General features: G+C 45.0%; 2 protein-coding genes across 13 annotated transcripts in view; one reads left to right on the plus strand and one right to left on the minus strand.

Annotated features, from left to right (window-relative positions):
- PDE8A (phosphodiesterase 8A) overlaps nt 1-1,486 on the plus strand; it is a 169,185-nt gene extending 167,699 nt beyond the window's left edge. For 7 of the 10 annotated variants that reach the window (XM_063347222.1, XM_063347223.1, XM_063347218.1 and 4 more), the window contains one exon: nt 214-1,486. The gene's annotated coding sequence lies outside the window, so the exon portion shown is untranslated. The remainder of the gene's footprint in view (nt 1-213) is intronic. The other 3 variants (XM_063347221.1, XM_063347219.1, XM_063347220.1) reach the window with 3 other exon arrangements.
- FSD2 (fibronectin type III and SPRY domain containing 2) lies at nt 1,365-20,977 on the minus strand. 3 transcript variants are annotated; one of them, XM_063347229.1, is made up of 13 exons: nt 20,728-20,977; nt 17,952-18,739; nt 17,776-17,871; nt 16,506-16,739; nt 15,183-15,205; nt 14,096-14,217; nt 12,899-13,054; nt 11,718-11,852; nt 10,806-10,959; nt 10,284-10,417; nt 8,202-8,334; nt 5,045-5,221; nt 1,365-2,786 (listed from the first exon to the last, which is right to left on the minus strand). In XM_063347229.1, the coding sequence occupies exons 2-13, from the start codon at nt 18,696-18,698 to the stop codon at nt 2,534-2,536; spliced, it is 2,364 nt and encodes a 787-aa protein (XP_063203299.1). In that variant the 5' UTR covers nt 18,699-18,739; nt 20,728-20,977; the 3' UTR covers nt 1,365-2,533. The 3 variants fall into 3 exon arrangements, with proteins under 3 accessions (XP_063203299.1, XP_063203297.1, XP_063203298.1); XM_063347227.1 differs by having other exon boundaries at nt 20,422-20,977; XM_063347228.1 differs by having other exon boundaries at nt 20,740-20,976.
- Between the last annotated feature and the right edge of the window lie 412 nt (nt 20,978-21,389).

Genomic DNA, 21,389 nt, shown 5'->3' on the forward strand with positions numbered 1-21,389 from the left:
TCACAGTGACAGCTGGTTTTAAAAAATTCAGGTTGTTCATGCCTTTTCCTTTGCTGTATAAATATTGAAGTGGCAGGGTGGGGATTCCTAAGGGAAGAAATGCTTGGGTTATTGCTGACAGGTGAAGCTTTTATTAAACAGAAACACGCAAACTCATTTCCCGTATTGTTTTTAACCTAATAGCCAATTATTGCTTATTTGTTCTTTTTTCAGATAGTTCTGTTGCTGCCTTAGCTGTCCTGTACGATGCCTGGCGATGACCACTGAGTCATATTGTGCTGAGCAGGCTGCTCCAGCAGATTTATCAAGCAGGCAGCATAATGATGGAGCCGTTTGGTACTCGTAGATTCCCACTCCAAGGACATCAGAACACCTTGCATTTGGCTCAGAAAATCTGTCCCTGCACCACTCCTGTGAGAGGGTTGCGAAGTTCTGGGCACTCCCAGGGTGTTCACCAGTTGAAAAATATTTTGGATTGGGTTCTTGTATGATATGAGGTGAATAGCTAGCCCCGGTGCCAGGATACAGGTGTGGTTCAAACACTTGAGGTGAAAGCTGTTGGTGGGGAGTGGTGGGGCTGTTCACAGCAGAACACCTGCTTTCATCAGAATCGTTGGGGTCACCAGCAGTCTTTCTGCATTAAAGGCTTTCTTGGGAGGTTCAGACATCCTCATAGCTCTGCTCTGATATTCGTGTGTTTTACTCCTTCAGATATCTACTTGAAAAGAAGAGCGTGGCTCTTGATTTTGGTAGATAAAGGTAAAACATGTTCCGGTGTGCGGAATGTATGCCTGAATCAAGGCATACATTTTTAAGCAAGGGAAAAAAAAAAAGTGTTAAAACAACTTGGGTGGTGCTGTCTCACCACTTCATTCCCTGGCAGAGGAGCTGTGTGCTTGAGCTGCTCTTCTCTGGTCTGGCCTTGCCCATGTCGGTGGGGCTCGCCTGCCCACCTCCTGCCCTCTGCATTGGCAGTGGCTGCTGGTGGAGTCACCTGTTTCTGGTGGACACAAGTTGTGCTCGCTGCAAGACATAGCAACTGAAAGTCGCTCCTGCCTTACAGATCTGACAAAGTGACCGTAGCAACCCTCTCTCCCCTGGAAATCTCTTAATTCTTGGCAGGTTAAGAAATGACACTGTGCTTACATTGCTGAGGGTCGCTAAATCCATCTTCATTTGAGGCTTGCAAAACAAATGGATATCTAAGAAAACATGGTACTAATCACTGCCATAAAGACATACTTAGCTCTGTTTTTATCGTTTCTGCAAAGCCTGTTTTAGGGAGGCTATTTTTAAAGCTATTTGGGGAAGAACAGACACGCTTTAGGAACATGCTTCTATGTCAAATCCTTTCGGTTTTGCCAGGCTCTGTTTGTTGGGACCCTGAATATTGTAGAGGCTGCTGCCTGTTCCTGACAATCCCCTAGGATGGAAACTTGAACCAGTGATTTTTTGTAATGAATGTACAATAAATCTGTGGAAAAGCTTCTCTGTTAATGACTCGTGATTGAATTTGGGTAGTTTTGACATACACGAGTGAGGCCGTTTAGAGCTAGACAAGCCTGCTTGACAGGCAGTGCCCGTCTCATTGCCTGATGTCTGGAAATGAAGCCTAAACAAGTGCTGGGCCAGAGTCATTTCCAGCCCCCAGTGGACACCCAGAGCTTCAAGGGCACAGCATCAGGGGTGAGAGGTCTTCAGTGCTGAGGGGGAGAACAGATCTGTGAGCGTGGAGGATACACCCAAGTGGAGGTGAGCATGGCCAAAAAGAACAAGCTAAAAAAGCATTTTAGCTAGAAATTATTTAGATTTCTCTATATGGTCAAGTCAAGCACTGCAAAAGGCCTCGGTTTGTCTTTTGTTTTTTCCCTGGATGAATGAATGAGCAGCATGGGCATTCTGTAAAAATGTCTTTTAATATTTGAGACTGTAGTGCATGCTTGGGTATTTCAAAAAGCCTCAGTGTGTATGGTAGGCGCTAACAGTTCACACACAAGGGAGGCGTATTTGATTATCTTGTGTCACAATCTTCATGTAGTGACAAGAATACTTGATTGTGAGATCAGCGTCATGGTTAGAGTGTTTTCAGCTCTGTCTAGCAGCTGTACCGTGATATGCCTTCTGCTATTTTTATTTTTCTTCGAATTTTTAGCTCTTCAGCAGATGCGAGAGTTGAATTAATGATTGCTCTGGAACAGGCGCGTTCCCTAGGCATCAAATGGGTACTGGGGGAACCAGTGATCCAGCTGCCACTGCTGCTTGGTGACAGTGTCCCTTCTGGGAAGGATGGGTATCTATTTCTAACTGGAGAATTTCTGGGATGCTGATGGCACCACACCATTATGGTCACAAGGTCCAAGATCCTGCCTAAGAGGACAGAAACAGGCCTGCTCAGGCTTGGCAGCTGGTTTGGGTCGGGGTTGCTTTGCTCTCTTGGGAGAGGAGTGTGGAGGAGGATGATGGAGCAGCTAATGCTGAGAGAGGGCATCGCTCAGTGCAGGTTCCATGTAGATGTGCATCTGCAGAACACAGGTTATGCGAGAGCAGTCCATGGGGGTGTTGCAATTCCGGTATGTATCCGTAGGATACCAGGTGTTTCCAAAGCAAAGCAGGGGTGGACGTAATGCTGGAAGTGTGAGTTGAATGCATAAAGGTGCTGGGCAATGTCTGCATTGAAAAATGACAGTCTGCAGTTCTCATAGTCCAGCAGGATGCCAATCCTTCTAGGGGGGACAGTAATTCTGATGTCTGGCGTCATCCCGCTGTGCAGGAATTCGTACTTGTGCCTGTAGGTGAGAAACACAGACAAAAACCTAAAGGGAAGTGCACACGGGTGTGTTCCAGAGTATGCTTCCTGCTCCACAGTCCCGTCCCTCCCATGTGCCCTGTGCTTACTGCCCGAGTCCCTTCCACTTTGCTGAGCAATGGCCATGTTTGCCGAGGAATGGCGCGCCCTGTGCTCAGACCTGCCCATTAACCCGTGTAACAGGCCTCTTGCTTCATATCCCAGTCTGGATGCGGATGGACGAGTGATAGCTTTTAGATATGGACAAGGTCAGAGCACAATGTGGGACTTTTCCATTTTTTTCCATGTCTCATGGGGCAATGTGGGTGTCCTCTAAACTGGAGGTTGCACCCTTGCCACTAGGTTCAGCCTGAAGCTGTCCCTCTATGAAGGAGCGGTGTGTGCTCTGTTAGGCCAGTTAGGCTTGCCCCAGAACAACACTTGTCACCCCCTCGGCCTCGCCCATAGGTAGCTGTAGGCACGGCCAAGGAGGGAGCTGGGGAGACGACTCGGCCGTGTCGTGCTGCCCGCTTGCTCCCTCAGGGCCTGTGATACTGAGCCCTCTTCCCTGCCAAAGGCACAGGAGCTCCTCACCCACACCTTCACGGCAGCAGCCAGGGAGCGTAATCCCCCGGGCAGAGGCTGCCTGACTCACTGTGCCTAGGCATCCTCCAGACTCTTTGACATTGTTTTTCAAACCCCACTCTCAAGTGACGTTTCTGTCTGCTTTTCCTATAAGACCTCCCTGCTCAGCCAGGGCGGTGTTGATGGGGAAGTTCCAGTCTTCATGCTCGTTTACTAGAGGGTGACATCTTAATTATGATTGCTAGACTGTGGGTTATTGGAGGCCAGGAAGGTGCTCTGTACGTAAGCAGCTTTGTCATGAGGGTAGCCCACTTCTTCCCCATGTAGTCCCTGTTCCAAGTAATGATGAAGTCCTTCAACAGTTACTCAAACAGCTCTCCCTAGTGTGGCACGCTGCAACCAAAAATATGAGACTTTTATGGGAACATGTGCCTTTCTGAGCAGAAATGAGAAGATTTATTCAGCTGAAGTGAGTTATCTGGCATTTCGTAAGGGCCAGCATCTTCACTAACCACCTCCTCCACCCACACCACTCAAACCTGAGAACATTTCCCTGCAGAAATGGGTATGACAGCGACTCAAACTGAACAATGGCCCAGCTCCCTTTTCTCTCTGAAGTCCATGCTCATTGCTCCAGAAGAATATGAGCAAACCTCAATGTACCTCTTAGCTCAATGTAGCAAGGAAATCAAATTAGCCTGCCTGCAGTGTATGAGAGTCATTAGCTTTAGTGGGTTTGGTCTCCCTCATTAAGCAGCTTTTCTTGCTGTGTGGGAGGCGAATGCCAGCACCGCTCAAGACTGGCTATGCAGTGGGCCAGCTGCTGGGGAGCCTGGGGAGGAGTGTGTGCTCCAGCCAACTGAGCTGCATCTAGAACCTCTCCCTGCATACCAGCGGGCAGAGGACAGGCAGATTTGGGCGACGCTATGCCATCCTTGCTATTTGCTGACTGTGCATGCTGGGGACACTCAGGCGGTGTCCAGGCTCCCTGCCCAAGGGGACCCAGCAGCACCCTGGCAAGTCTTGCAGGCTGAGCAGGGAGCCATTCAGACAGGCGGTAGGCAATCCTGGGGGACACCCAGGGGTGCAGCTTTTTTTCTTGCTCCTGCATGCTTCACAGGGTTCCCAAATGTCACATGGCTGTCAAAGGCAATGATGCTAATATATAATGGTTTCTGGGGGAGAGCCAGAGGGTTCAGCTGAGGCAAAAGGGGAGCTGGCATTTCTGCATGCAGGTATGGCTGTTAGGTACTTCCACAGGTAGGAGACAGATCAAAACCAGTTGCGTACAACTGGGTTTAGCCAGATATGTAGTTTCTAGGTTACGTGGATCTGTTACCCTCTGTCTTCCCACTGGTGTTTCAGTGACCTAAAAGAAGGCCTTTACAGCTAACTTCTGTAACACATATTTTAATCAGATTTATTCCTGGGACTGCCTATTTCAATGTGAGAATGTCATTAAGCGGTAGGATTTGGTTTAAGGTTCCAGGCTACTTCTAACACTAGTTCACAGTGCCAACAGAGGAATGCCACAGGTACCTGGTTAAGTGCTTGGTCTGGGCTTTGATATAAAACCTCTGGCTGCCCCCTGCAAGTGGGAGGTCTCTGCTGCTCTGCCTGCAGGTGTGCACGTAGGTGTTCCTGTAGGAGGCCTGTGGCCTCCGCAGCCCTTACCTTGATGGTGTGATGATATGCCTCATGCACCAGGAGGAGTTGTTTGCCCCCAGATAACCATGTCTCGGTGTGTTCTCAAAAGCCACACCGATCCTGTATTCTGTGTCTTCCTCAACGTCCACCTCCCAGTAATGCTTTCCTGGAAATGGGATCAGACTGCCCAGGATCCCGATACACCTGTGGGAGACAGACAGGAATATGTGCTTCGGCAGGGACTCTCTGCAATGTTGTTTAAAATGTTTAGGTATGTAATGCACCTGGACATTACCTATCAATAAACAACAGCCACTTTTGCTGCCTCCTTAGCAGTGCAGCATGGATTTTTGACTATATCAAAGTCCACGTGCTGAGGACCTGGCAAAGAACCTGCAGGTTTCTTTATGGCACCTACCCTGTTTTTTACATGTGGGTAGCTTTGTATAAATGAGTATCCTGGGCACTTTGAGGAATAGGGAGAAGAGCGTTCTGTGCTGCCTGGGTTTTCTGGGAAAGTTACTACTTGCTAGAAAAGAGAGTGCTCTGGTGAACCGCAGTATAGCATGGGGAAAAGCCTACAGATTTTGTATTTTCTTCCCAAACAGACGAGGGCTTTACATGTCACTCACCACCAGGAATGGAGCACTGTAACAGCACGAAACTCCTGGGGCAGTTGGGGAGGAGACCTGCTTATGCTGTGTTTGGAGGGACCAGCAAGAACCGGACATGGTAGGAGAGTTTGGGATATGCTTATGTACCTGGGCTACGAACCGTTTTAGCAGTAGACTGGTTCCTGGCCTTTATGATAGGAACTGTGCAGAAGATGACACTTTACAGAGATGTGTGGGAGAGACAATCAAAGACAATATACCACAGAGAGACCCTTCAGCTTGATTTACAGACACAGTCTCGGAGTCAAAGGAGGTGGGCGCTTTGAAGATGTAAGTCTCCAAAAACACATGTTCTGAAGCAAGAAAGTTGGGCAAAATAGCCCACGCCCAATGCTTCTGAAATACCCTAACTTGATTTAAGAGGGCAACATGAATCCTGTAAGACTACATCCCAGCTTTTCCTCAGGAAAAGTACACGATGTATTAGCTGTCATTGCTGCATCACCGGGGATAGCAGGTTTCAAAACACACCTTCAGTTTTGGATGGGGAGTCACACACGACCTTTGTGTTTCTCTGGTAAGGTCGTCTAAAGTTGTAAATTACAAAGCAAAGGATGTTGCTGGCAGACACTCTGGGCTCATCTACCTTTAGGTAACGCTGAGAAAGAGCTGCACTCAGCATTGGGAGGGCCTGATGTGTAGGGACGGGCATGCACAGCAAGACAGCTGTTCTCTGTGCCACCTCAGCAGCGATCCCTTAAAGCAAGTGCACACTTCATTACAAGTGCACGTAGATGGCTTGGGAATAGCTCAAAGGCTGCTGAAATCTGGACTCGGAGAAGCCGTGCTGCTACAGCTTGAGAAGGAAAAGGAATGATGCAAAATGGATGGGCAAACAGCTGTGAACTAAATATTACCGTAGTAATGAAAGTTGCAAAGCCACCAAGGCAAGCCTGAGTCAGATCAGACCGTAGGAGCTGCTGTGGTTAGGAAACCCATTAGTATCTCTGAGATCACATAAACTTCAGAAAGAAGAGTTTGCGATGTAATTTCCTTGTACTATGAGTGTCAAGTCATTTCCGCTTGGGAGCTTTTTGTTTTTCTTTTTCCTCCCCCCCCCAAGTATCTTGGCATGAAAGAGGCTTCTGAGAGTTCACGGTGGCATCAAAAACTCAGCCTCAGAGTTCAGAATGAGATGAGTGCCAGCTCTGGCTGTTTATGTGAAACATAAAAGCACCCTGTGGAAGTGGGATGAAATCCCATTTAGGCTTATCATAATGACTTTAATGAAGAGAATCTTCTATCTCCTGGCTCTTTTCTACCAAGCCCTCTGGTAACATTGCTCCATTTCCACGGAGGGATTAAGTAGTGGGCTTGTATTATTCTGTGTCTGCAGATGCCTGTCCTGGTTATGTGTTGATTCCGTGGTTCTGACTGGAAACATGCATTTTGGCAAACTAAGTCTCTCATTTCAATGGCAAAAGGCCTAATTCTGTTTTGAAGTAAAATCTGTAAGCTCAAATAGTATCAGCTTTCAGTAAGAGGTAAGTATTCAGACCCCTCTCCTTTCCTTAGTATTTGCTTTGACAAATTTGCTTTGGTTTTCTTTGCCCATTCTGTAGCATTTGCTGTAGTGAACAAGTTTTCCATAAGAGGAGTGTTCGGTGGTTTCCATTGGACAGAGCTATATAAAAACAGCCCCCAAATCTCCACGTGTGAAACCGAGACCAAGGAAGGATGGGCAGAGCCTCCCGCACACCATGTGCAAGGCTGTCACCTCGGCAGCTTGCAGAGGAGGGGGCAGGGGAGAGGGAGCAACAGCGAGCAGAGAGGCGCAGCTCCGCAAGTCTTGGAAGTGTGCAAGTGCTTCATCATTGTAACTAAAAGAGAACCTAATAATTATGCCTTTTTTTTTTTTTAATCCCACTAGTGCTGTATTAAGAGTATGTGGGGTTTGATTTTTTTGTTGTTTGTTTTTTTTTTTCTTGTGACACTTTTCTGGGGTTTTTGGGCTCTGTAAAGAATTAAATGGGAAGAAAGTTTTGGAATTTAATAGAAGTCAGCGCGCAGATCATGCAGAGGGAGATGTAGGTTATATGTACTGGTCACCCTAGAAATTCTCAGAAAGGAGCAGCAAGCCACAGGGAGTTCAGGAACAGTGCTCAGGAACAATAACCCCAGTGAAACTACGGGGCCTGGATAAACGGAAACAGAGTTTTACTCTCCAAGGAGCTATGGGGAAAGCCTACCATTTCAAACTGAATAGTTATCTTAGGAGCCCAACTTGAAATACCTTAAAATAAATCTGAGTTTCTAAAAGGTGAGTAATCTATATTTTAAAAGGACCAACAAAGATGTCTGCAGTTGTCACGCAAAAATCAACATGGAAAAAACACTATGCGTTATACACGGTCTGGGAGTTTTACTTGGTTGGTGCCTGGCTTGAAGGTGAGGAGAGCTGCAATACCAGTAAACCTTTTTAGTGGATTTAAACTCAAGGTCGGGCTGTGTTGTGCACAAAGCAGCCACAAACCACATGCATTAGTTGCAACTGAAATTCTTCTGTATACCTTGTAAAGCTGTTATCATAGATGGGCAGATCACACTCTGGGTTTTCCAGTTGATCGCATGCAATTGTAAATCCATCATCTAGAATCGCCAGTAAAGGATGGGCTGTGTCCTCATTAAGGCAGAAGTAGGTACCTGCAAGAGAGAAGAATGCCTGAGGATAACTCCAGCATCTCCTTATGGCATTAGGGTGCGGTGAAATGTTGTTTGGCTCCACAAAAAGATTAACCAGTGCTCTGGGAGGTATCTGTGGCTGACATTGAGAGGACAAGGTTGTCTATTTGGAGTTTTTCAAACAAATGGGTGTTTTACTGCTTAACATTCTTTAGTTACAACCTTGTGAAAAAGCAGAAAAGGAGCCTTAACCTGCTTTTAAACGCAGCCGGGGCTCAAAGCTGCAGGCATTGCACAGGAAGTAGCTATTCAAAGATGAGGGGTCCTCCCTGTAACGGCCTGTCCGGTTTCAAGTCATCTTCCTCAGAACTGAAGTGGTCTATTTTTAATCACTGAAAGGGTAAGGGGGAGGCCTAAAGGCATCTCCATGGCCTCACTCTTCCACATAAATGCCGGGCACAATTTGAAGAGAAGGAACCTCTACAAAGGTGCCACACACAGCATCCCTCGTGCTTCAGCACCTCCTCTTCACATCAGCCCCCCGAGAGGTAAGTCAGCTGAGCCAGCCCAGGATAAAAGAACCTCTGCCTTTCTCCCTTCCGGGACTTCACCAACAGGTCTGACACACTGCGCGCTGATGAGCAGCCACGTGCGTCACAGCTGCTGTTTGTAGTTGGTGTTTGTGTACCCAGCCCAGTAAGTAAGAATCAAAGGTCATTCCCAGTGTTGGAGGTGAGCGCTTGCAGCTGACAGATCAATTTGCATCAGCTGTTTGCATAATGTAGACTCAGAGAAGATAAATCTCTCCAGGCTAATCCCAAATGAAATCATTATAATCAAACTGCAAGTTACTTCAATGGAAATACAATACAAACAATGACAGGGCAATTGCAGGCATGTGCTGCTGAAAACAAACACATGCTGTGCAAGCAAAATTGGCAATTTCAAATACTGAGTTTGATTTAAGTAGTTGAAATCCACACAAACAATGGTAACGCAATGACAGTCCTCTTCTGCAGGGGTTTAAGAATGACCATTTCTTTTCTCTGGTGTCACTGATGTGTAGCAGGCAGGTTTCTTACTGAAACGTAGCCTTTCACAGATTAATGGGTGGGAGGTCAGTTTGCTGAATAAGCACAATTTGCCAATCTCTCACAGAAGGTAAGGGCAGAAGAGACGCAGGTATGGTGTGAATGCATCTCGGAGTGATGTGGGAGGTTTGAGACAGCCCAGTGAAGTTGCAGCATCATTACAGCAGTGGTGGAGATGAAAACAGGTGTCTACCTATAAACCATTAAAATAAGCTTTGATTAGATGGTTGGGAGGGGAAAGGGCTTCCAGCTTCCTTTGGGGGGAGAAGGTTAATCCATGCCCAGTGTGGCACTGAGAGCAGAGATGATAACGCTGTGTCAGTTACCAAAAGCAAAGCTTCCAGCTGAAAGCTGGGCTGCCTCTCTCCTGATGAATAAGGGGAACCAGCCCTCAGAGCTTCCCGCACCAAGCTGGAGATGTTCTAATCGGTACCGAGGAAGATGCTGCATATCCAAATGACTCTGGAAAGTGCTGACTGTCTGTCTCAGATGTACTTTCCAGCAGGAGCAGCGACATTACAAGGTAATCTCTGAAGTAAAGTAAAATCACACTACAACTTTCTTCAGTGGTGTGTCAGCACTTGGCAAGCTGGCAACATCTGGGGGCGTTGGGTTGATACTGTCTTTTAAGATGTTTAGAAATGAGTAAGTTTCAAGTATCAAATGTACTGGACAGAAATAATTTTAAATTAGAGAGCTAAAGCAATGCACTTATTGTTACAAAAAGTGTTTTTTTCATTCCTAAAAGGTTACCAGGTGTGTAATTAGATGTAAGAGATTAGGACCTGATCCAGAGGCCATTGAAAGCAGCAGGAATCTCTCTGTTGAGATAATAGATGCTACAGCAGGCTGCTGGAGTTGTTCTGAGCTGTACAGTACCTGTGGTGTGGATCAGGACAGGTTCACTTCTTTCACTGGAACCACCCAGGTTTAGGGCTCTAACACAGATGCGATAGCTTTGTGTTGGCTGGAGGTGAATTAGGACTTCGCAGTTAGGAATCCCAACAATAGATCTACAGAAGATAAATCCATGGGAAATGATAGGGTGGGGAACAAAGGTAGGCCTTCGAGATTATTTTTCTGAGCAACAAAGAAGAAATTACATGATCAGCTTCTCTTCAACCCATCAACAACACTTTACCTTGTACAGTTGTCAGTAGTGGGGGCAAGAGATAGTCTGTGACAGACCATGCAGATTTTTTACATTTGCTTCTGCCCTTTTCCCATACCCTGTACAGTAATTTTTGATTAACATTTATACAATTAATTTTACTAAGAAGGATGTTTATAAAGGGGAATTCACCAAAGGGTCATGGCTCCTTTCTTAGTGCTATCTGATGCCACATGACTTGAAATGGTTCCATCTCTGCATATCATGGACTCGATAGAATAGTGACTCACTCAGTAATAATATCACCATTTTCTTCATCTGTCAGCTTGGACAATTCAACCATGTAGGAATCCACAGGGTTAATGTCTCTAGATTCCCAGCACACCAGTGCTGCATTTTCACAGCTTCGGATCTTTTTAGTCTTTATGATAGGTGGTGAAGGAGCTAAAAAGTAGGCAAAAGAACAATTCTAAGTTGTTGCTTGAAGATGTTTGCTATAAACATGCTTTGAAGACTTAAAAAAAAAACCCAAAGTTGTTTACTAATAATATATAGTTAAAGAAACCTGCTTCCCCAATGGACAATAAGCAGCAGGCAGGATGGTGGTTAACAGTACTATTCAAAGACTTAATTTGGACTATAAAGGTCCCAAGAGATTTAATCAGAGAAGTAACATAGATAAAGACTGATTGCGCATCTGTATTCTTTCTATCAATGGGTTTATCTTTCTCATAAAGGTGCATCTCTTCTCTGCTCTACAATGTCAAAGACATATGGAATGAGTGCTTGAAGGTCTCACTCTGACTTGCTCCATTTGATGTCAGGATTTCACAAAACATGCTTGACTGAACTGCAGTTACAAGGGGAGCAGAGCAGGTGAATCCGCAAAATACCTACAGGCCAATAAAAGGAGGACTGCCATCCAGCTGGCAGAACTGGGAGACTTGAGCCTTATTCCCAGCTTTTCTATGTGCTTGCATTTAAATAAGTTATTTTGTCTCTGTGCTTCTGTCTCTTCAACTCTAAAACAGAGACAATTGGCCTAATAGGATCTCCAAATAAAAGTAGGAAATCCCCATGCAGTCAGTAGACTTATATCAGAAGAAGCAAAGTGCCCAGGAAGCATTACTGGTATAAAATTCAGAGATGGCAGTGAATTTCACTATGAAGGTCACATAGTCATATGAATAAAATACTTTTACCTGTTACATAAACTGCTCTTTCACTTGGTGGGCTGATACCAGAGGCATTCAAAGCACTGACCCAAAATTCATACTGTGTATTCGGCAACAGATTAGTAATGGTGCAGTATGTTTCTTTGACTTTTAGCGTATGGTCTGAAATGAAAACAACAAAGCATTTACAGTGCCTTTACAGAGTTACCCCCTCTTCCCCAAAGCTGCCTCAAGTAATGGAGCTGAGGTGCATTGTGTTGTGTGCTGAGTTCAAGAGAGCTCCTTGTGCTCCATACCCTTTGATTAGCTGTCAGGCCAGTTCACCGTGCCTTCCTCTAAGGAGGCATAAATCAGGTAACCCATCAGTTTCTGAAGGAGCCACATCGCTCAGAAAAAAAAATCCAACAAACCCAAACAGAAAAGTCACCCACCTGTCACTGAATTTTTTCTAAAAGGACCCTGGATGTTGCCACTCCAGGGATGCTGTCTGGTCAGCTCGTCCCAGCAGTGGGACAGGACCCGAAGCTATTTCACTACTCATTTCTCATTCTTCATCTTATAAAATTTTGATAGGTTCAGCTTTTCTTTCTGAACTGGCCACCTGGTGCTCTACTGGCTTCCACTTTTGCTGGAGCAGTGACTGGGTGTTTTCAGTAAAAGGTTCTGCAAGAATATTATTAGCAAAGGCAGTTTTGTCACAAGGCTGGGATGTTTTGGGATGGTTCTGTGGTTCTTTTTTTGTGCATGTGGGTGATGGGGAGTTACAGCCTATTATTAGCACTGAGATAGATAAACTGTAAAGTGACTGTGGGGGTTTCAGTGGGCGTGCCGATAATATGGTGATTTGCTCTCTAAAAATACCGTGCTTTGCAGTGGATGCAGCACATGTGTGTCTAATGCAGTGCCCGCCCTCCGGTAAAGGAAATGCTACTGTTGGGACCTGACTCCATCCACTGTCCCCTTCCCACTCGTGCTATCCCGTCCTGTCTTTGCTCCTGTGATGGGTCCTGCTGCAGCTGGCAGTATGGCAGACATGACAGGGGAAGAGTGACAAATCCAGTAACAGGAAATGCGATGGCAGATACGACAGTTTTGTTGGCAAAGAGAGTGCACAGACAGGTAGCAACAGCAAGTCCAGAGGCGCTTTGGAACCAGCTGGTTTTGCCAGTGGAGGACTGAGGTGTCCCCTTGGGTCCAGGCCTCCTTACCTGTTTGGTCGTCACTGCGCCTCTCATTGCTCACGGGTTTATAGCACAGTTGGTACCACTCGACAGTGTCATCTGAGAAGAGGCCCCAGCAAACTCTCAGTGAGGTGCCAGTGGCTGCATTGGGAGCCTGCGGGTTGATCACAGGGGCACAAGGAGCTGCAGAGGGGAAAACAGGTCAGGTTTTGAATGTATAAGCATGATACCTTGTTCACAGGCAAACTCTCCCCTCTCACAAAGGTTTTTTGCACAAAGCCTAGGCATGGAATAGCATCATATTCCTCCTATATGGAGAAAAGTTAGGAGCTGACCCTGTAAACAGTTGCAGCTAATAATTAGGTCACTGTTGGATGAAGCCTTGCTTCAAGTCAAAATCAAAACAACAAAATACATAAGCCTCAGCCTAACCCTTCTCCGTACACTTGACCTCCCCGCCTTTGAGGGCTGCTGTTCCCCAGCGAGCTAGTACAGCTCTGCAGGAGCAACGTCTGACGCGCACCAATGCTACGGACCAGCCCAGGGGCTGCGGAGGCTCTGGAGGAAAGATGAGGGAAAGGCTGTCCAACATGGGGTCAGCCGCACATGCAAAGAAGTAGCAAATGCTATTTTGCTTTAAGAAAACACGATGTATAGGCATAAAAAAAAAAAGCATATTGCTCTTTCTGACCATTTGTGGTGTGCCAGAAAAGATTTAAAATATTTTGTATTTTTATTTTTTTTAATTATTAGAAATTTGTTTGGGTTTTGCTCTGTTTCCTGTGGATAACAGGAAAAATGTTTGCTAAATAGCAGAGGAACAAGCCACTGAAATCTGGTTATCGAGAGAAGCTGTGCAGGTTGTTTAAAGCCATCTGGTGTCCCTCTTACTTTGTTCAAGCAAGGTAAGACAAGTTATCACCAAATAAGCATGCCCGACCCCTCAACAGAAGGGGTTTGTGAGTCTTCTAGGAAATCATCCAGCAGAAGCAAGAAAGACCAAACTTTGCAGTTCTGGTAATTTTATACCAAAAACAAATGAAAAAAAACCAACCCAAAAATAGCTTCGAGTGCCTCTGTATATATAGGTAAACAAAAAATTCTAGGGAGAAGCTAATTCTGCCTTTGCAGTTCTCATTTCAAAGAACTAATGGACTTCTGTCTAATACATATCCTTAATTAAATGTAAAGAGGGCTGAAATAATGATCAGACAGGAAGAGCACCTGGAATAGTATTAATGGAGTTCATTAGTTCTTCAACTTCAGAGAAGTCTATGACCCGGTCTTCAAACTCTGGCGGTGTTGAAAGCTCTAAATCCACTTCTTTCTTTAAGAATTCTTCCAGCCTGTAATTGTAGAAAAAAAATATCTAACTGCAAGTACCACAATTTTGGAGATAGCTTTCTATGATGCCTATTGGTAAGAGAAAAAGAACAGCAAACTCTAAAATAACAGTTATTTCCTTAAAATAATGTTTTCACAAAGCTCAGCCTCCCTGTGCCCTTTGCTTGGAGATACACAGCCGCACATCAGATCAGTGCTCTGAGATGCCAACCAGAGCTGGATGCTGACGGGACTGAGGGACCACGCTTTGTGTGCCCCACGCTGCGCTCCCACCGAGCAGGTGAGTGACACTTCCCCAGCACCCCGCTGCAGGAAGCAAGCTGTTAGCTCCACGACTTTCATTATTTAGAATTCATGACGCTATTACTAATTCAGGACCTCATGGTTCTAGGTGTTGTAAATTTGAAACAAAGGGGGTATCTTTTCTGTGTGTTTTCGTAAATGATGACAGTCAATTTAAATGTACATTTTTTACAACTGATTTAGGGTGCCCTAAGATTTCTTCCAAGCGCTCCAAGATCTTTCAGTATCTGTTTTGAGCTCCCACAGCTTGACTTTCTACCCCTCTATACTAATGCATAAATAAGCCTTTTACTAATCTATTTGGGGAGCTCAGATTTAGGCAGATTTGTATCCAGGGCATTTCTTTAAAGATCTTAGCAATCCTGTTTCCCAGTCACTGAAATTAGTTCCTTATGACTAAGCTGAAAACAGTGATTTATTCATGCTCTAACTCTCCCTTTGGGTTTTTTAAAATTGTCTCAAAACTAGTTTTGAGTGTTAAACTTATTAGAGAAACTTTTTCTGCTGCAGTTTACTGCAGCAGAAATACTAAAGATTTCAATAGCTCTAGTAGGTTAGATAATATTTGTGTGACTGAACAAAGTCCAGAACATGTGAATGTCTCCAAAACCAGGCCCAATTAGCAGGAAGGAATGTGACACGAAATCCCAGACTGTGATACTACCTGTCAACCATGGTTACTGCTGCCTGTAGAAAAAAAAAAGAGACGGTGTTAAAGGCAGAAAAGATACATTTCTTGCATAAGTCTAGAGTCAGACTACATCATGCTGTTGACCTGTCTTACGTGAATTGTCCCAAATGCAGCCTGTAGAGTGAGCTAATTGGGTCTCACCCAGCTCTAAGGACAAAGCTGCGTGTAACTGTCCATTCAAATGGAGAGATCTTGGCTGAATTTACAGTAAGATAACGTGCAATATACGAGAGTGACCACTGTCTACCCATCTAGACTCTAGACTCTATCCTTCCTCAAGTGTCCAAAGCACCAACAGATCCTTCACAAACAAAAACCAACAGCTGGGGAAAATAACTGAGTGAAATTGTCAGTAACGTCCGAGCAGTGCACGTTACTGGAAGACAGATATACCATCCCGGGAGAAATCTAAGCAGCCGAGAGCTCATGACCAAGAGCTATTCACCTCTTGGTGAATAATGGTTCCTAGGGGTGATGTAAAACTGTTTATGAGCTAAGGAGAAAATAGGGTTATTCCAGAGATGCAGAGGAAGAGGAAAAGTCAGCTCATACGAAGAACTCAGCAGGTTGGAGTGACACAGCAAGCTGATCCATTGGAGCAGACCGGAGGTGTTCGGAGATTTGTTTACTGTCCAGTTCAGGAGTTACTGTGGCTGTGCTATAGAAATGCTCCCACCCATCTGAGTCACAGGACAGCTCAGATTACAGCAATCGCTCATCAGCAGTGAAAATTGTCATTTTTTTTCCAATTATTTTTCTACTTGCTAAAGAAAAATAACTGCTCGACACCTCCTCAACAGTGGGATTCATCCATCACTTTGTAGGAGCTCCTGATGTATTTATTGTGGAGCCTCCTGTTAAGCTGAACTTTCCAACAAAATGAGCAAGAAAAAGAAACATCTTCCAAAGCAGTTGCATCAGCCTGCCTGCTGTGAGCCCAGAATAGAGCAAGAGAGCTGAGCCTGCATGAGGCAATGAACACCAAGTGCTTCCAGAGTTTCCCGAGATAAGCTTTTTAGAGAGATATCTTCCCTCTGAACACCAGTGAGACCCACAAATCATTGAGCATCCAAGTTAGAAACTGCTGCTGCTGCTTCTGCATTTTGGCCCCATTGTGTTGCCCCACTAAGTCAGTGCCACCATGCCAAGCACCTGGAGCAGTGACAGCACCATGGACCGAGCATAAGCACCCCAAATGTTCTCTAGAAATAAAGCCACTTCGGACTTCCCAGATGGGGACTACTTGCAAGCAGCAAAGAACATTTAGGAGGGGCCTTGCCAGTTAAAGATCTTTACCTTCATAAAAGTGGCTTTGTCATTTTCCAGGTAAAGCTCCTGGGTTGCGTCTGTCAGCTCCTTGCAGGTGTCGAGATGTTCCCCACAACTGATCAGCTGCCCATATAAAGCTTCCAGCTTCTGCCTCTTCTCTTCCCCCAGAGCTTCCAACTGTTCTTCGTACTTCTGAGCAAGCACTTGCACCGCATCGTTGTAATGCACCTCGAAGTTCTGCTCCTGCCTCCCAAAGTTTTCCTGCAAGGCATTTGGGGCTTTGTTCTTTGGTGTCAGGCCTGATCCATAGCTCAGCCAGAGAAAAATCTTACTCAGGTCTGCCTAAAATTCTCCTTGCCAGGGAGGTGATGCCAGTACACAGAAGCTGTAATTTGACTAATTTGCATTTTTTTAGGCATTTATTCTAATCATTCACCCCCCACTGATGCAAAAGAGAGTACCGGATTTGGTTCCAGGCATAGTAAGAGCATCAGAAATTATAATAAAAACAATGAGGCAAGGCAACTGTCTCCAAACTAAACCCAGGGAGCACAACTAGAGATGTATCCTAGCCATAATCTCACAAGTGTTTCCACCAACACAGCCAAGCACATCCTTCCATGACAGAAACCATGGCAACCCAGTGGGATCCATGGATTAGCGCTGGGGGAGCTGAGCAGCTAATGCTGGTATCCTCACTCACTGCTGGAGAAAGCATTAAGAAGAAGGATTTAAGGAGCAGGCAAGGCTTTATTGCCAGCAGCTGCCCACTGCTCAGGCACCAATATCCTCCTGTGCCACATGCAGCAGAGAAAAGACAGTCGGTGCCTTGAGTTACTGCTTTGGTTTGACTTGCTGCCAGCTGGGCCCCTTCCCCAGGGCCAAGCTGACATCAGGCAAGCAGGAGCACAACCCTTGAAGTGCTGTAGCTCGATGCAGGTGGTCCAAGGGTTCGCCTGTATCTGGCACTTCTGTGAATGAAACCGAGTGAACGCAAGGGGTACACTCTGGATGGACTAATTAGACCACAGGTCCTTGGCCATTTAAAACTAAGACAACCTGAGTGAAGGTCACTTCATTTCTGAATGCAAGTATCTGTGCAAATGCTTAATGTGGTTTTACTAGCTCACTTAAAAAATTCATTAGGATGAGTTTTATTGAGTACCTTAGTCTAGGCAAACTCCAAGATAACTCTGCTCTGTTACCAGAATTACCTCATTAACAACTGAACACTATGGCTGTCAAAACTGTTCTAACCCCAGCACCACAAGGTTAGCCCAAGAAAAAAATGCCTTACCTCGACGGTGATGAAGATTTCCTCCAAGTGACTGGCGAAGTTTTCCATCTGAGCAATCTGCTCTTCCAACTTGCACATGTTTTTATGAATCTCCTCCTACCAAAACACCCAGTGTAATTCTTAGTTTGTCTGAACACTGTTTTTGAGGCACCACAGTACACTTGTATTACTCTTACCTTTTCACTTTCCACAGCGCTGGGGAGCTGAGCCACCTCGTGATCCTTGTGCTCACCAAACAGTTTGTCAAAAGCTCGGATTGGGATCTTGCAGGTAGAGCAAAAAACATCTGCTGCTTCTTCCTCCTCCTCACTAACAGCCTGACTGCTCCACTCATCTGACACACCACCACTGCTAACCCCCTCTCTGGACCATGTGTGGCTCTCAGCCTCATCCTCTGCTCTGCCTTTGCTCTGATCTTCATCGTGAGAAGCCTTGCCATGAAGTCCCTGTTGCTTTGCGCTTTGACTTTGATCTTTCACCGGAGAGATGCTTTTTGATGCATTATATACGGAGCCTTGTGATCCTGCTTTTTCTGTGCGAGCAGGTGCACGTCTGCTCTCCACCATTTCCCGATGTCCTCCAAGAAGCTCAAGCTCTTTTTCTCTATCCTCATCAAGTCCATACATCTTAGCCAACTCTGCAACCTCCTTTTCCAAGTCATATCCAGCTTCTTGTGAGCACTGAAATTTTTCGCTACTCAATGCAGATTCCCTTCTGATATCCCCTAGAGATCTGTCTCCTTGACCAGATGGCTCTTCAGGAAAGATATCAAACCTCTCCTTTGATCCATAAAGATCCATGTGATAAAATATCAAGCCTCCAGCCTCAGTCTCACTAGGCTCTGGGACTGGTGGGGAAGCTGAACAACCAGGCAACTCGTCATGCGTTTCATAGTCTCTCGCACTGCCAGATCTGGATGACATTGGTATCCCCAGTGAGGCTTTTGAGATGACAAGACTCAAGCCTGTAAAAGATAAGAAAGATCCATAGCTACATACTTAGATATCAAGTGTGAGTTTTTCATGCTTAAAAATATATAGATGGAATAGATTTGGCTGAGGACTGCTCAAGGCCTGGAGGTAGGCATGGGAAAGACCAAAGCTGGTAGCTTCACTTCCTAAGTGAGGCTTCTCAAGTGAAGCCATAGGAAGCTTGTTTTTTCTCGCCTCCATGCAAAGCACAGCAGAGAGCGGTCTCTGGTGTGCATCCTATGTTTTCTGAGTGGCTCATCTGCAACCCTGATGTCTGATTTCCAAACTGTGGAGTAGTCCTGTCCTCAGCTCAACACTGTGACTGTGCTTCAGGCACACTCAGTGCTGTTCTGTGCAATTGCAGATGGCCCGGTTTGAAGTCTGCTCACCCTTCAGCTGCTGTCAAGTGCGCTTTCTGAACTGTCAGTCAGGCATATCGTAGGATGCCCTCTCGTCTGACCACTGATACCATGTAACACACTAGTAAATGCCCTGAAAAATCCTGGATTTTTCAAGTTGCTATTCTTGACACTGAAACTTGAGGTTTCTTTTAACATTGTTCTCAGTCCAGGTCTCAGCTCCTTTCTATAAAACAGGGAAAAATACTGCCCTTTGGGAGTTCTCAGGTGCTGTGAAAATATATATTTTAACATAAATGAAGCTCAGGAAAAAAAGATCAATGTAGATTCCCATGACAAAGCATACAGCAACTAGGAAGCAAGGCAGGTCATCAACTCCTGAACTGGGAGAAGTCTGCTCTGACCTGGAGCTTGCACACTTTGTCCATTCTGTGCAACGGGGGAGGTGTGAAAAGAGCATGTGGATGTGAAATGCAAAGCTGATGATAAAGCAGATGCATGTGGGATGACATTAAAGGTGCAAGGGCAATCTTAATGCTGACTCCCCAAGCCCACTCTTTCCAACCAGCCTGTATTACCAACAGCACGTGAAATAATGCTAGTACAGAGACAGTGCTCTGACAGAGCTGCAGCGTCCCCGCAGCCCTACACTGTTCACCAGCACGAACAATATCAGGGCTACAAAACTGGTCGATTTTCTCAGCAGTTTAATACTATAATCAAAAGAGTTCACGGAAAGATTTCATCTGAGTATTAATGAACCTATAGTTACATCTAGCCCTAGCTCAGTGACACACACAAAAGCTTCAAACCCACTTTCTCGCAGAAAGAAGCCCAAAGGTCAGACAGACATCAAGGTTATCAGAGCTTTTGCAGAAACGTTCACATAAACTTTGCTTTCAAACTACTTTTTATGGTCTTCATAAATTCGAGTACTTGCTAACACTTCCAATTTATTTCATTGATATTTTACTAATATTCCTGAGGATTACTTAGCTAACAAAGTCAACGCAGTCAGTGACTTATTAGAAGGCAACTTCTTGAACTAGTGAAAAGTGCGAAGAAACTGCCAACTCTCCAGTTCTATATCAATGACTGAAAACAGCCCAGCCTACCAGATCTGCAAGAAGACACACACAGAAGTTCACCGTTTGTCTTCTGGCACTGCAGACATGGGTGTGGGTTCTACAGCTAGCAATATCTTACTATAGACAAAAAACACTGAAGTTAGGCAGAAATATTATTTATGCTAAAGGTGATAAAATAAATCATGCAAATTTTAACATAACAAACAGAGAAAAGGTATTGACACATACCAGAAAATGTTGTCTGGCTTCCGCAAAGACTGTTTTCCCCATAATTGTAACAAATAAGGCTTGCTTTAGAAGCTACTACTAACTAGAAAAGTGAATTAACAAGTATTTTTCCTACCAAAATGAAATTAAATTACATAAATTAAAATGAGCATAATTAAGCTCGTCTGGAACCCTGCTGCCTAAATAAGATTTTCAGATGATTGCTCAGTTTTTGCTCAGTTTACAGGCACAGATACAATTACAGTGAAGAATGTTTAAGTCCATGACCATCAATTATCGAAAACACATAACAAAGAATGTTACTACCTAAAAACTTGCCTTCTATCTTAAGACGTCATAAATTCTTCTGATAGCTCAGATGGCATCAAACTTCGCATTTATTTCCCCTAGTAAAAATGAATTCACACAAAAGCAATTCCCTGCCACTTTCCTATGACTGCAGTTGGAAGACTTATCACCGTAACCCTAGACCGCCTCTTTGCCCAGGGCACATGCCAGCAGTGAGCAATGGAACAAATATAGATGTGCCCTGGCTGTCCTTCAGCAGTGTGCTACTTGAGTGTCACCAGGATGAATGTCACACACCGAGAAAAGGCTCTGAAGGTTGATTCCTGGATCTGGAGTACTTGGAACAATTATACAGTCCCCTTGCTAAAGCCAGAGCACCCTCTCACTTTCTGAGCTGGTATTAATAAACCCAGCAGAGTGCCGTCATTGACTCTAGGCGTGATTTCCAAGGCTGTGGTGCTAGGCAGAGTATCGAGACACACAAAATGTGCACTCCACACAAACAAACCCGAAAGGCCGGATGCATACTTACAGCATTAATGCATATTTAAATGGAAGTATCTGTTCTCTTCTTTCCAAATTTTCTTGGCAAAGACCGTCTCTCTATTAAATTAGCAGGAGCTTTACTATGGGGTTGAGTTGGAATCAAGATCAGATTCCAGAAAAACAAATTAAAAAAT

This window comes from Chroicocephalus ridibundus, chromosome 9 (genome assembly GCF_963924245.1).
Source record: "Chroicocephalus ridibundus chromosome 9, bChrRid1.1, whole genome shotgun sequence".
NCBI classification, from domain to species: domain Eukaryota; kingdom Metazoa; phylum Chordata; class Aves; order Charadriiformes; family Laridae; genus Chroicocephalus; species Chroicocephalus ridibundus.

Bases quoted from the DNA above. Each gene is read 5' to 3' on its own strand.
- FSD2 (XM_063347229.1), bottom strand. From the start codon at position 18,698: ATGTCATCCAGATCTGGCAGTGCGAGAGACTATGAAACGCATGACGAG. The intron at 16,740-17,775 runs GTAAGGCATTTT...AATGCCTTGCAG, and splicing joins AAATCTTCATCACCGTCGAG to GAAAACTTTGGGAGGCAGGA. The intron at 11,853-12,898 runs GTAAGGAGGCCT...TTTTCATTTCAG, and splicing joins GCGCAGTGACGACCAAACAG to ACCATACGCTAAAAGTCAAA.